The sequence below is a fragment of the Halyomorpha halys genome, unplaced genomic scaffold, assembly GCF_000696795.3.
Source record: "Halyomorpha halys isolate HHAL.00 unplaced genomic scaffold, Hhal_1.1 Scaffold726.1, whole genome shotgun sequence".
Lineage (NCBI taxonomy): Eukaryota > Metazoa > Arthropoda > Insecta > Hemiptera > Pentatomidae > Halyomorpha > Halyomorpha halys.
Window position 1 is genome coordinate 390,027 of NW_027116696.1, and position 13,187 is coordinate 403,213.

Genomic DNA, 13,187 nt, shown 5'->3' on the forward strand with positions numbered 1-13,187 from the left:
AAAAAAAAAAAAAAAAGTTAAAAATTATGATTTTTTACAATTGGACAATTTTATTTTTCCATTTTGTCTATTTTGTCTTTCATGTTAGATATTTGGCATTGTAACTTGTTATTGCATAAGCCAGTTTTAATATTTGTATGATCATATTCTGATAATTTTTTGTTTATATTGTCAGTTAGGCCTGGTATGTATTGTAGTTAAAAAAAATTATTATTATCATTATATAGGCTTAACCAATAAAATAAAAAAAAGTTGACTAGAATATGATCATACAAGTATTAAATTGGCTTATACAATAACAACAAGTACTATATGACATAAAAGACAAAATAGATGAAATGGAAAAGTTAAATGTAATATATAGATATAGCTTTTCGTTAAAATTGTGAAAAAATATAGATTGGAGAGATATTCAAAATACTTGGAACTAGGTCTAACAACACATCACAAACTATTAAAAAAGTCAACAATTTAAATTGCACTGCACTAGTTAACCGCAGCATAATGTATAATGTTAAACCATAAATTTAACTTCAAAAACCCTATAATAATAGACATGATACAAAACACTAAAAACAGAAGGTTTCTTGAAGCAATTCATATAACTAAAAATATTATAAACAATGTAAACTATAAAACAGATACAAAACATTTCATCATACATTATGCGGATATAATAAATAGGTTGGCCATATAAATATAAAAAATCAAGGAAAATATTCAGAAATAAAATTGTTAGGCCTATATAATGATAATTGTAAGTTTTTTAAGCTACAATACATACCTGACCTAACTGAGAAAATCTAAAAAACTTGAATAGAATATGATCATACAAATATTAAAACTGGCTTATACTATAACAATAAGTTACAATGCCAACTATCTAAAATGCTAGACAAAATAGTTGAAATGGAGAAATAAAATTGTCCAATTGTGAAAACCATAATTTTTAACTTAAATTTCAAAATGGATTAAAACCAGACACATCAATAAGGAAGTAAAAAAAAAACTCAGCATATTGGTATGTCCAAAGAGGTGATGTCTAATATAGTACATTGGTTTGTGCTACAGATGAATGAATACACCACTAGGGAAGGACATTAATCGTAAATAATGTGGTCCAAAAAAAATTCCTTAAGTAGTATAGTCTTAAAACTATATGTACATATAAATGACAAAATTTCACATAGAAATAGATAAAATTGACAAATATGAGGTCAATATTGATTACAAGAATTTTGATTGTATACATGTAACATATAGAAAAAAATTGTTAATAAGATCAAATTATTTGTAACAATTTTAGGATAATATAGTACATGAGTATGGGGTAAAAACCGAAACATTGTACAAATACAAAATATAGAATAATAATATATTCAAATTGGAAGTTCTCTTCACCTCAGCATTTTTAGAAATTAATATAGTCAATTTCCTAAAAAAGAAAATCCAGAAAAATACTAAAAATAGTTACACAAAAGTTTTATTATTTCAATTAATTATCTATCTTAATATATAATGTTGAAGAGTTTGTGTATTTGAATTTGAAATAGTCCAATTTGAAGAGTTCTTTTTGCATTAGGTGTATCATTTATAACATCACGCTATGACCCATAAAAATGGAGCAGCAACTGTATACAGAAAAAAATATGCGTAGGTATGTGCCCATAATCATTGTCATGATGCTCCATACCCTGGAAGTATTGTACAACATTAATTTTTTAATAAGTTTGAAATCATAATGATTATAATTTGTAAAAGTAGTCTTTTTTGCAATTAAAATCGGAGGGTAAGATAAATATTAAAAAATAAAACTTTGTTGCCATTTAGACAAATTAGTTCTTGTTTTGACTCTGTTCCCCAAAACGTTCAGCAAGAAATGAGGTTAAACAACATTTTATAAGTTATAATTGTCTGTTTTGTCATTGTAGTTAAGGTGAGAAATCGAAAAAATATCCTTCTTTTTTTAAATTAATCCTGAATAGACTTTCTCAGCATGATAATTATGAGAAAAACATAAACTAGTTATATGTTTTAGAAAATACAAGTATATAGTACCATGGTCAAAAAAATTCATAAAGGTGTTGAACAATATTTTTTCACTGTTAAGATGAGACTTTTTTTTAAAAGAACAAGTTATACATAATCTCTCTTAAAAAGACTTATTATCTCTGGATTAATCAATTTTTGCTTTTAACAATGATCTTTAGACCATTGATTACCATATTTTAGATGTTTTCTTCACTTATCTTTACAATTGCCTTTTGAAAGTGCTTACTTAATGTTTGAATGACAAGGAACTCTTGTTTGATTATGAAAAATTTGGTTTGTTGCATACAACACACAACTCTACCTTGAGTTGAAATTAATCCTTGTCTGTTTTAAAACAGTGACTTCTGTATTATTTATGATGGCTATACTTACCCATACTATGGTTCTATTAATGAGTTAAATCAGATAGTTAGAAAACTTTCAGAAATTTGTGAGGGAAGTTCCCCTAAATGAGGCCTTATAAGTTCCTTTTGAATTCAGTCCCTATCATTTTTTGGCACATATTACAAAAAATGATACATCACGCAAAAACATTTACACTTTCAAAACTTAAGCTTATTAAATTAACTACAAATTAGTGTAATCACATTTATTTCTCCATCTGTTACAGTCTCCAAGATATGAGCCATCTTAAATGGTAAAATCTGTAACACTTTAGAGTTTTATCAAATTTGCACTTCTTAAGTCTTTTGCCTTCCATTTTACTGGAAACACATGAGAAAGGAAGTTTTAGTGTACTAAATTTCTTCTTGGAAGATTATTAGTTGATCATATATAATTGATTGTAGGAATAGGTTTGAGATGACAGTCCATACAGGCACAAAAATAGCAAAATAAATAGTTAGTGGTAGAATAAACACTTTTTCTGCTATTTTTGTACCTATTTTGACCGCCACTCAGACGATTTTCCCACAATCCCTGCTCATCCTAAATATAATTTGTTAGGACTACTTTTATGTTGTCAGTTATATCTCTTACATTCCATACATTATTCTAAATTTGCTTTCTAACATTGTGAAAACAGGTAAGCATGATAAACAGCTGGGTTCCTCAAATGAAATTTCACTGGTACCTTTAATTTCAGCAGTCCTATGGGAACTATGTTACTTCAACTTTCTGGTTGCTGTAGAGTTCAATCATTTGAGGCAGATTAGTTTCTATTTACCCATTTTAATTTAATAACTTGGCACTTAAATGCAGGGACGTCTGAGAGAGAGATGTCGTCCATTGGCACCCAACTAATTACATGCTTTGCACCTTTGGTAGAAAAAAGTGGACATTTCATATGTATAAATGTTTTTCATATCTATAATAACATATATGTGTTTATATGTATATATATATATATATATTTTTTTTTTTTAAGTATCAATTATTCCTAGAAATTGATGATTGATGAGTGTTTTATTTTCAGAAGAGGAATGCTACAATTGCCTAGCTAGCATTGTCTCCTCAAAAGATATCATGTTCATTACACAGACCAAACAGCTACATGAGGTTACCTGGAGGACTGTTATGCATATTTCTAGAAAACATATTGTAAGTAAATGTATAATATTGTAAAGTAAAGCTTTTTTTTAAAATATTTTTCTTACATAGTATCTCTATATGTATATGTAGATAAAATCAATGCAATATGTAAGGAAAGTGAAGTTATTGTCTAGATTGTAAACATTGAGCTTTATTGTAAAATTATAAGCAGTATCAAATATTATAAAGGTAAATAAAAAATATTGTAATTAAATTTTAAGTAAATAGAGAATGGAGGAGATTATAGTTATTAACAAAAACAAAAAGCAATGTCTTTGACCAAAGTGGAACTATTGATAGATGTTTAATAAACTTGTTACAAAAACCAGAAAAGTGATAGTGGTCATTACTCTTACTTATAACTATTCAATCTGTGGTTTTCTAGTTTATGTTAGGTTTTCCCATTATCCCATAGTCTTATGAACATAATCTTGCTTAATCCGTCATCTATAGTAGTTCAATTTAATGTTTATGTAATCTGTAACTGGCATTACTTTTATGGTGGTTTAAACCTTTTATATTCTTAATGCCAGATCCCTTTAGAATAAGCCAAGGGGGCCAGGTGGAGCCACACTGATCGCACCTCCCTTAGGCCTAGGCCGACTCTACTTGTATGTTTTTTTATACAACTATGTTTTTTCTTCAATTCAATAAAATGTTTTTTGTGAAACATGATGTTATATTATGTTTATTTATATTTAATTTTGTGTTTTTATATTCCTACAACGTGCAACAATACATCCTATGATAAATTACAACCTCCTTAAAATGATTAATATATTTTTAAGTGTGTAATTTATTTTATGAATAGTGAGTCAATATTACTCCAATGGTTTAGGGAACACTGCAAAATTAAAAACTTGTTTACTTTATTTAGATTCTAAATAGCTCCAAATTAAATTTTACCTGTGGTTCAGATTTGGGTACTGGTAAGATATAACTAATAAAAAGGAAGTTTTTAAGGGAGTGCTGGCAATAAATCAATGTTGGCAATAAAATTTGTATTTCTTTAACCCTTTGCACTCGAGGGCTTCAGAGCGGAGCTATTTAAAATTTGTATTCAAACCTGAGGGCTCCACTATGGAGACAATGCAAATAATTTTCAGTCCATAACACGAGGACAAAGACAAATCTTAAAAACTATTGTGTATAAGATATTTTGCTTTTGGTGATAAATGACAGTCGCGGCTTGCAGATAATTGCACTGATAGTATGAATGCAAAAAAAAGTTTGTGAACAAAGGGTTAAAATGTAGATTTTATTGATTCTTCCTTATCAATTTAGTTGATGCCTATGATTAATTTAACCTAACTGGTGTTTCAGAAGTCTGCTGCTGTAAGCCTTAGCCGACATTGTCCAAATTCTAGATCTGAAAGGATCTATATGGACTGGATTTGGTGGGTACTGCAAGGTCTTCCTTTTAATCATCTGGTAAGTGTTGATAAGCTATTTTTGATCCATTTTCAGACTTGAGTTCTTTTTATTCTGTTCTATAAAGTGTGCTAGAAGGCAAGACCTATTTACTTATAAAATTAAATAATGTTAATGCTTATTTTGTCTATAAGTTGTTGATGAAGCATTGGCTTTGATATAGGGGTAAGTGCCAAAAATGAAACTAATAATTTTAAGTTAGGTAATACATTAAATAATGTACAGAATAATCCTTTTTAAATGATAAGCATATATTTACTCTTAAATTACGCATAAATTAACACCTTATTTTCCATGCATTTGGGCTTATAAAAAACCATTGTATCAATGAAAAAAATACTCATTGGGAAAATTGGCTGATACTTGCAAGTGTACCACCTCTTTAATGACAACATATCAGTCATTAATTTATTTGAAATCAATTTTTTAGTCTGGGATCAGTGAGGGATAAAATAAAAATCGAAAAAGGGATAAAATAAAATAGTGTTTATTTTTTCATTATTTAACTGAACTATCTATTTTTTGGCTAATTCATGTTGGCCATCATGAGGATTACTAGAATGATATGAAGAAATGAAAAATATATTTATGTACATAATATTCAATGAACAACTTGAATATTAAAAACTATTATTTACTATTTGTCAAAATTGTATTCTTATATTATAAACATTATGATTAGAGAGTATCTGTTTAGGATTTGACCTAGGCAGTTGTTACTTTTACCAGGAAAAAAGTGGTAGAGAGATGAAACTTGATAATAGGGGTATTCATGATCTATGTTAAAGCGTGTTAAATGGAAAAACTCGTGTTAAATCGAAAAAAATTGATTCTTTTGCCGTGGTAAAACGAAATAACATTTAACATGGCTGAGAGTCTGTTACTTGGTCAGTTAAATCGAGAATGACGTCACACAATAGACCAGTTGAGATCGCCGCCATATTAGTTGTTGTGACTTTCAATACAGTTGTCTATTAGCTCATCTTCATTCTCTTCTTCACAAGTTTGAAGATCAATAAGACACTCATAAGCTAAACTTTCACACAAATTCCACTTTTCACTCACTCTAGGCATGTTTTAATTAATTACTTAAATCAAAACTGAAGTAAACAATAACATGAGGGTCTGGAAGGAAGGTTATAAACATATAAAGGCTTATACAACAAGTTGCTGAGAAAATCCGCTAGGGGTTCTTATGCATTTAACGTTTAACATGACTTCAAATAGGGCTGCTCACAATCCTATAGTTATAACATTTAACATGGTAAAACATATAACATTTAACACAACATCATGAATACCCCCGTTACCACCTTCTTCGCAGGGATTTGCCTCTATCTTGAATAATGTTGCCCAAAATCGTTTTATCTTTTTTCAATTTTTTTTTTTTTTTTAAAGTTTTTTTTTTTTTTTTTTTTTTTTTAAAGAAATAGTGTTACATGGTTCCATCTTATATATAGTGCATTTATAAATACTGAGTGAATGCCCCATTATCACTTGAAACTGAAGTTATTGATTAACTAGCAATGTTTTGTATAATATTGTCCCACTATACTCCAAATATTGATAAATCAATCCTTCAATAAATCAAACTGTTTTTTTAATTAATTAATTATGAGAGATAGTTGACCATGGATGACGTACTAGGAGATGATGGTTGGGGGTGTGGTCAAATGAAACACAAATAAGATGGAGTAGCTTATTTAATCGTGCCAACTTTTCGGCCAGAATTTTTAGCCTTCATCAGGGCTAAGAACAGAACAAGATAACCACCAATGAAATATTTGGTTGTTATCTTGTTCTGTTCTTAGCCCTGATGAAGGCTAGAAACTAGCCGAAACGTTGGCATAATTAAATAAGCTACTCCATCTTATTTGTGTTTCATTTGACCGCACCCCCCAACCATCATCAAACTGTTTAATGCATTGTAACCATGTATCATCATAAAAATTTAAATAATGATATCTAAATTTTTGATTATTATTTTTTTGAAATATTTATGTTTCAGAGAACTATGATTTTTTTTTACCATTCCGCCTAATGTAATTCTTAGTATCAATAACCATTAAAATTTATATTTATTTAAAAGTAAATTACTTGTTTGTAAAAAATGTTTTTAAATTATTGGGGGATTAATTTATCAATACTCAAAGTAATGTGGGACAAGTGTATAATTTTATATTTTTCAAACTTGGATAGTGGACAATAATTTTTGTTATTAATCAATAATAACTAAGTTTCAGGTGGTATAGGATATTTTAAAACTCTAAAACTTTTTTTTTTTTTATCATGTATCGGCCACTAAGTGCCACGTGAATATCAATGGTTAGTCTTCTTTGGGAGTCTTGATTTTCTTTCTTCCCATCGCAGTTTCATGATCCTTGACTGCCTTTCTTTTCTTTCTTTGGACCACCCATTTTTTTCCTCTTCCAATATTGGTGAGATTTTTCAATGTTTTCCTATACTTATCTCTATCTAGACAGTTGGTATCTGAAATTTTAAGTCTCTTTAATTTCTCTCTCATTTGCCTCGTGTATCCTCCCATGTTTTTGTAGCTAAAAATTTGTTTAAAGATCTTCTTATTCAATATTTCCTCCTTCATCCTCTTCATGTGCCCAAAGACATCAGCCATCTGATTCTCATCTTGGTTTCTAGGTCTTTGATGTTTCTGTAGATCTCTTCATTAGATCTTAGCCTGTAACCTTCTTGTGTTTTCCTGGGCCCATAGATTTTTCATAAGATCCTCCTTTCTATTTTTAGCAGCTTTCTAAGTTGGGTAAGCATGTGTTCTCCACCCCGTATAAAATCACAGGCCTTATCAGAACGTTGTAATGCTTTAACTTTGCATTGGAGGAGAGGTTCTTCTTATTGTAAATTTTAGCTGTATGAAAGCTTAAATTTTCTAATTTGGTGGTTTTCTCACGGATGTTCTCTTTCTCAGAACCATTGCGATAAATTATTTCTCCCAAGTACTTAAATTATCTGGTCACTTTTATTTTCCATATTCTTTATTATTATTATTTTCCACTTGAAATTTACTTCAGTAGTCATAAGTTCTGTTTTTTCGTACGATATTTGTAGGCCTGCTTTTTCTGCTATTATTTATAGGGTTTTTTATTAGGGTATTAATAGCCTCTTCCTTTGATTCTGCCTACAGTGTGAGATCATCGGCAAATGCTAAACAACTCACTTTTATATGATTGTTTTTGTTCCCTACCATGGCTCCTGAGTTTTTTTTTCCGGAATTCCTTCATGATTTTATCCAGAACTATGTTGAAAAGTATTGGAGACAAGCCGTCGCCTTGTCTTAGCCCTGTTTTTATCTGAAAAGGCTTGCTTATAAGACCCTGAAATTTCACTTTAGATTTTATATCTGTGAGAGTCAGTTTCTGGTCTACTCCATACTCTTTCAGGATTTCCTGTAGGGTTTCCCTTAGGCCTTTTTAAAGTCAACAAAGGAAATGTAAAGATTTTTCCTTCTAGTTGTGTAATAATAAATAAATTTATGAGCAGTTTAAGGCTTAGAATTTGCTCCTGATAGGACCTTCCTTTTCTAAAGCCCCCTTGGTACTCTCCTATTTTGTGATCTATTTGTAATTCCAGTCTATTCAGCAGGACTTTAGAGAAGATCTTATGTGTACCTGATAGTAGTGAAATTCCTCTATGGTTATTAACATTGGTTTTGGACCCCTTGTAATGTAAAGGATGTATTAAGGTGGTTTTCCATTCTACTGGTATTTCTTTTTTCTCCCAAATGTCCATGAGCATTTCCATGAATTTCTTCTGAAGCCATCACTTGTCAACTTCCACATTTCTACCAGGACACCGTCTTCACCAGAGGCCTTGTTATTTTTAAGTGATTTTATTATTTCCTCTATTTCTTCTTCATCCAGTGGGTCTGAATCTATGTTTTTCTCTATCACCAATTTCTCAATAGGTTTTCCACAGGTTAGGAGGTATTCGAAATATTCTGCTAGAATTTCACAGTTTTCTTCATTGTTTAGGGCTACGGTTCCATCTTTTCTCTGCATTACCAGTCCTGGGGGGTTGTACCCTTTTATTTTTCCCTTGAATGCCTTGTAAAAGAGTCTAGTTTCATTTCTCTTGAAATTTTCTTCCATTTCTGCCAGTTGATTGTTATGGAATTTTCTTCTTGATGCTCTCATTATTCTATGTGCTTCTTTTCTTACCTTTTTATATTCCTCTAGATTTTTCGAGGTTTTGTGCTGGTTTCATGCTTTCTGCCTTTCCCTAATGGTATCTTCGCATTCTATTTTCCACCATACTTTCTTCTTGTGGAGTTTCCGTGGTGCCAGCTCTCTTGCAATTCCTGTTAAATTTTGTGTCAATTCTTCCCAATTTTCCGGTGTTCTTACTTTTTCTCTATATTCCTGTCCCTTTTCTTTTACTAGAACTCCTCTGTCCACTGATATTGCTTTTTTCTTAGGTTCAGTTCTGGTAGTCTTTCTAGCAGGTATAAAATTCATCTAAATTTGAGAAGGGATGTGTTCTGATGTCACATTAAATCCTCTTTTCACTCTGATGTTTTGGACCTCTTTATAATTTTTCTTGGAGGTTGCCACATGATCCAACTGATAATCCCCTAGGGTGTAGTTAAGTGAAACCCACGTCTTTTTCTTACTGGCTTTTGCCTTGTAATATGTTGACACGAGTTTTAAGTCAGTGATTTTACATAGCTGTACCAGTCTTTCTCCATTCCTGTTGGTCCATTTGTGTGCTGGATACTCCCCAACTATATTCATATATCTTTTTTCTTTCCCTATTTGTGCGTTGAAATCGCCAAGTAGGATTTTTACATGGTTTTGAGGAATTTTTGTCATCTCTTTTTCCAGCATTTCCCAGAATTGTTCCACTTTCTCTGGGTTTTCCTTATCTTCAATCATGTTGGCATGTGCGTTTATGATAGTGTATTTTTTGTTGGTGGATTTTATTATAATGACAACCTGGAAATTTTATTGTAATGACAACCTGGAACTTACTCCCTTGAATTCCACTACTGTGTTCAGGAATAAGTTATCCACTACAAATGCCATCCCAAGGTGAGGCATCCCTCTCATTATCTTTTTGCCTGAGGGTACTTTGAAGATTCTAAAACCATCTGACTCTATGGTTTCTGTGTCTGTGTACCTGGTTTCTTGTAGCCCATTACTGATATTTTTAGTCTCTTTAGTTCTGTTGTGAGCTGTTTTAATTTTCCTACCTGTATCAGGGAGTTTATGTTGTATGTTCCAAAATAGTACTTGTTTTTGGGTCTGAACTTCTGCATAGGGTACGTGTGGTGCTCCGATTCACCGTGTTTTAGCTTTTCACTGTCAGGCACCCTGGAATCCGATTGCCTGACTTAATCTTCAGGGTAGTTATTTTTGGTGAGAAGCTACTTCATGATATAAAAGTTTTTATAGTCGGGTTGCCCCGACTAGGATAGTAAGTTCTAGAGGGTTTCGTTTTAGTTCCCCTACCCCTAGCCTTTACTTTCAGGAATAAGGTATCCAGCCGCACCACTTGGAGGCGTGCATTCCTCAAGAGTTTAGGATGGAAAAGAAAAGTCACTCTTAAGGATGCTGAAACATGGTGGCCTAGAACTATTTTTATTTATTTACAAATGATTTGGGCAACATTTTTCAAGAAGTGTGGTAGATTTTAAAAGGGAGGGAATTTCGGAAGATAATGGAGCGGGCTAAAATGGAATATATAAATGTTTTACATCTGTGGGAAGGAGTATAGAAGTCAGAAAGACAGGATCTTGTTTCTTGTTAGTGGATTGAGTATCTGAATTTGATCGGTTGAAGACTGTAGAAGAGTGTTGGGAGTTGATGGTTTGATGTAGGTAAGATATTGTCTATGGGTGAAGGAGAAGAGCCACTTTAATTCCATGTACCAGTGGAATACATGAGATTGTCTCGAGGTACTGAAGAAGTTCTTAAAAAGAAATTCATGATTCAGTTCAATCTGTCCTTGTACATTATAACCGCAAATTTTGATCTATCCTTAGTTATATATTTATCGTTTATACTTGCCCACACTCAGCGGAGAAGGGGGTGAGTTAAAATAAAACAATAAAAAAAAAAAAATAAGTATAATTGCCAAAAGGGAAAAAAAGACAAAAGAATAAATTGCTCCTTAGGCGCCACGATATTTTTTCCTTGGAAATAACAAAAACCTCGAAACAATATGCCCACAATATACCCTTATATAAATAATAATCGAATTATAACCACTGGTGAATATCTTTACATGTAAATAACAGAAAACCTAGGGGCATTACCTTCCACCTGTTGAATTATCGAAATATTAAGTAAACATAACAAAAAAACATAGGTAAAATTAACTAGTTGACAGCAGTGTACATGCATAAGAATGAACAGAAGAACTATATATACAAAAGTTTAATGATAAGAAGAAATATATGTACACAGAATGAAAAAGGAAAGAAAAGAATTCATATCAATTAATAAAACAATGAGAACTTATAGGTTGACTTAACTTTAACTTAAATGATTAACCTTATCAACTATTATTTACATTACTGCACAAAGGAATATAAAAGTGATATTAAAATAAAATTTAGTTCGAACCCCACATAGTCTTTGGATGTACTCCTGGCAGAACACAAGGTTGTCCAATATTTCCTTCCCGGTCACCGTATCACCAGTATTATAGAGATATAATCTCTAACGATGTAATGCCACAACTCTCCTATCCAGGACGTGTTGAAGATTCCCCTTCACAAAACCAAAGCCCACTCGTCTAAACATATCGCTCGTGTTTTGGTTTTCCCCATATTCCTTTTGTTTACGCAGATATTGCCAGTGTTTTTATCTTGCCATGGCAATCGTAACAACACTATTGGAAGGCAACTGTATAGTCAGTTCTTGACTTATGACCACCTTCATTTATTACCATTTGCACTTACAATAAACAAATAATGTTTTTGTTTTTATCATCAGTTGGGCACATATTTCTGGTCTAAAACAAGAGGATTCAGTTGATTTGTTCTAAAGTCTGGATAATGGAATAGATTCTGTCAGCCAATGCCCTCTCAGTTCCTTGTGTCTAAGGAAGGAAATTAATAAATTTTGTTAATTATTAACACAAACTTCAATGATCCAATCTTACTCTCAACTTTTTATTTTAAAACCCCCCAACATTTCGGCCCTCCTGGTCTAAAACAAGAGGATTCAATTGATTTGGTCTAAAGTCTGGATAATGGAATAGATTCTGTCAGCCAATGTCCTCTCAGTTCCTTGTGTCTAAGGAAGGAAATTAATAAATTTTGTTAATTATTAATACAAACTTTAATGATCCAATCTTACTCTCAACTTTTTATTTTAAAACTCCCCAATGTTTCGGCTTTTAGGCCATTTTCAAGGAGACAACCTTAATAATTGGATATAATTGTATTGTTATAATTCTTTTTTTTTAAGGCAATCCACAGTGAAGGTGATGTTTGTCTAATTATCTACTGGTGACCAACCTATTCTAACCATGGTGGGGGGTCAAGTTTTTCATTTTGTGAGACCACCACTTAATGAAAAAAGTCAATGCCCCAGGCCGGATTCGAACCAGTGCCGCCTGCATATCTCAGGATGATAGAGCTAGGCCTAACCATCTGAGCTAAGGACGGCCCTCATAATTCTTTAAAATGTCTTCATTGCAGGCTAGTTGCCCATGTCTTAAATAAACCACACAATTTCAATAAATAACTGTCCTTAAAATTTTTTTTTTCTATTAACATCATCAACAATACTAACAATAAAACTTATATTCCTTAGTATTGTTGATGAAGTTAATTGAAAAGGAAAAACAATTTTTGAAGGATGGTTTTGTATTAAATTTGTGTGGTTTATATTTGACATGGGCAATTAGCCTGCAAAAAAGACATTTTAATGAATTATGACAATTCAATGATTAAAGTTGTCTCCTTGAAAATGGCCTAGTGGCCGAAACGGAAGTTTTGTTTAAAATAAAAAGTTGAGAGTGAAAGTGGATCATTGAAGTTTATGTTAATAAAATAAACCGCTCTCAAACAATCAATGTATTAAATCAGTATTCTAATGAATTTTATGATTGAGATTTTGAAGTCTTCTCCATATCAGAAGGGGTTTAGTTATATATAGAAAGTGAGATTGAGATTAAATAGAAGATAATATATT

The 13,187-nt window shown here is 31.4% G+C and overlaps 1 protein-coding gene across 6 annotated transcripts in view; it reads left to right on the forward strand.

Annotated features, from left to right (window-relative positions):
• The window catches only part of sky (GTPase-activating protein skywalker), a 77,375-nt gene that overhangs the window by 6,666 nt on the left and 57,522 nt on the right, over nucleotides 1-13,187 (forward strand). For all 6 annotated transcript variants that reach the window (XM_014428540.3, XM_014428541.3, XM_014428542.3 and 3 more), the window contains exons 4-5: nucleotides 3,467-3,591; nucleotides 4,906-5,013. In XM_014428540.3, coding sequence (XP_014284026.1) covers nucleotides 3,467-3,591; nucleotides 4,906-5,013 — 233 coding nt within the window. The remainder of the gene's footprint in view (nucleotides 1-3,466; nucleotides 3,592-4,905; nucleotides 5,014-13,187) is intronic.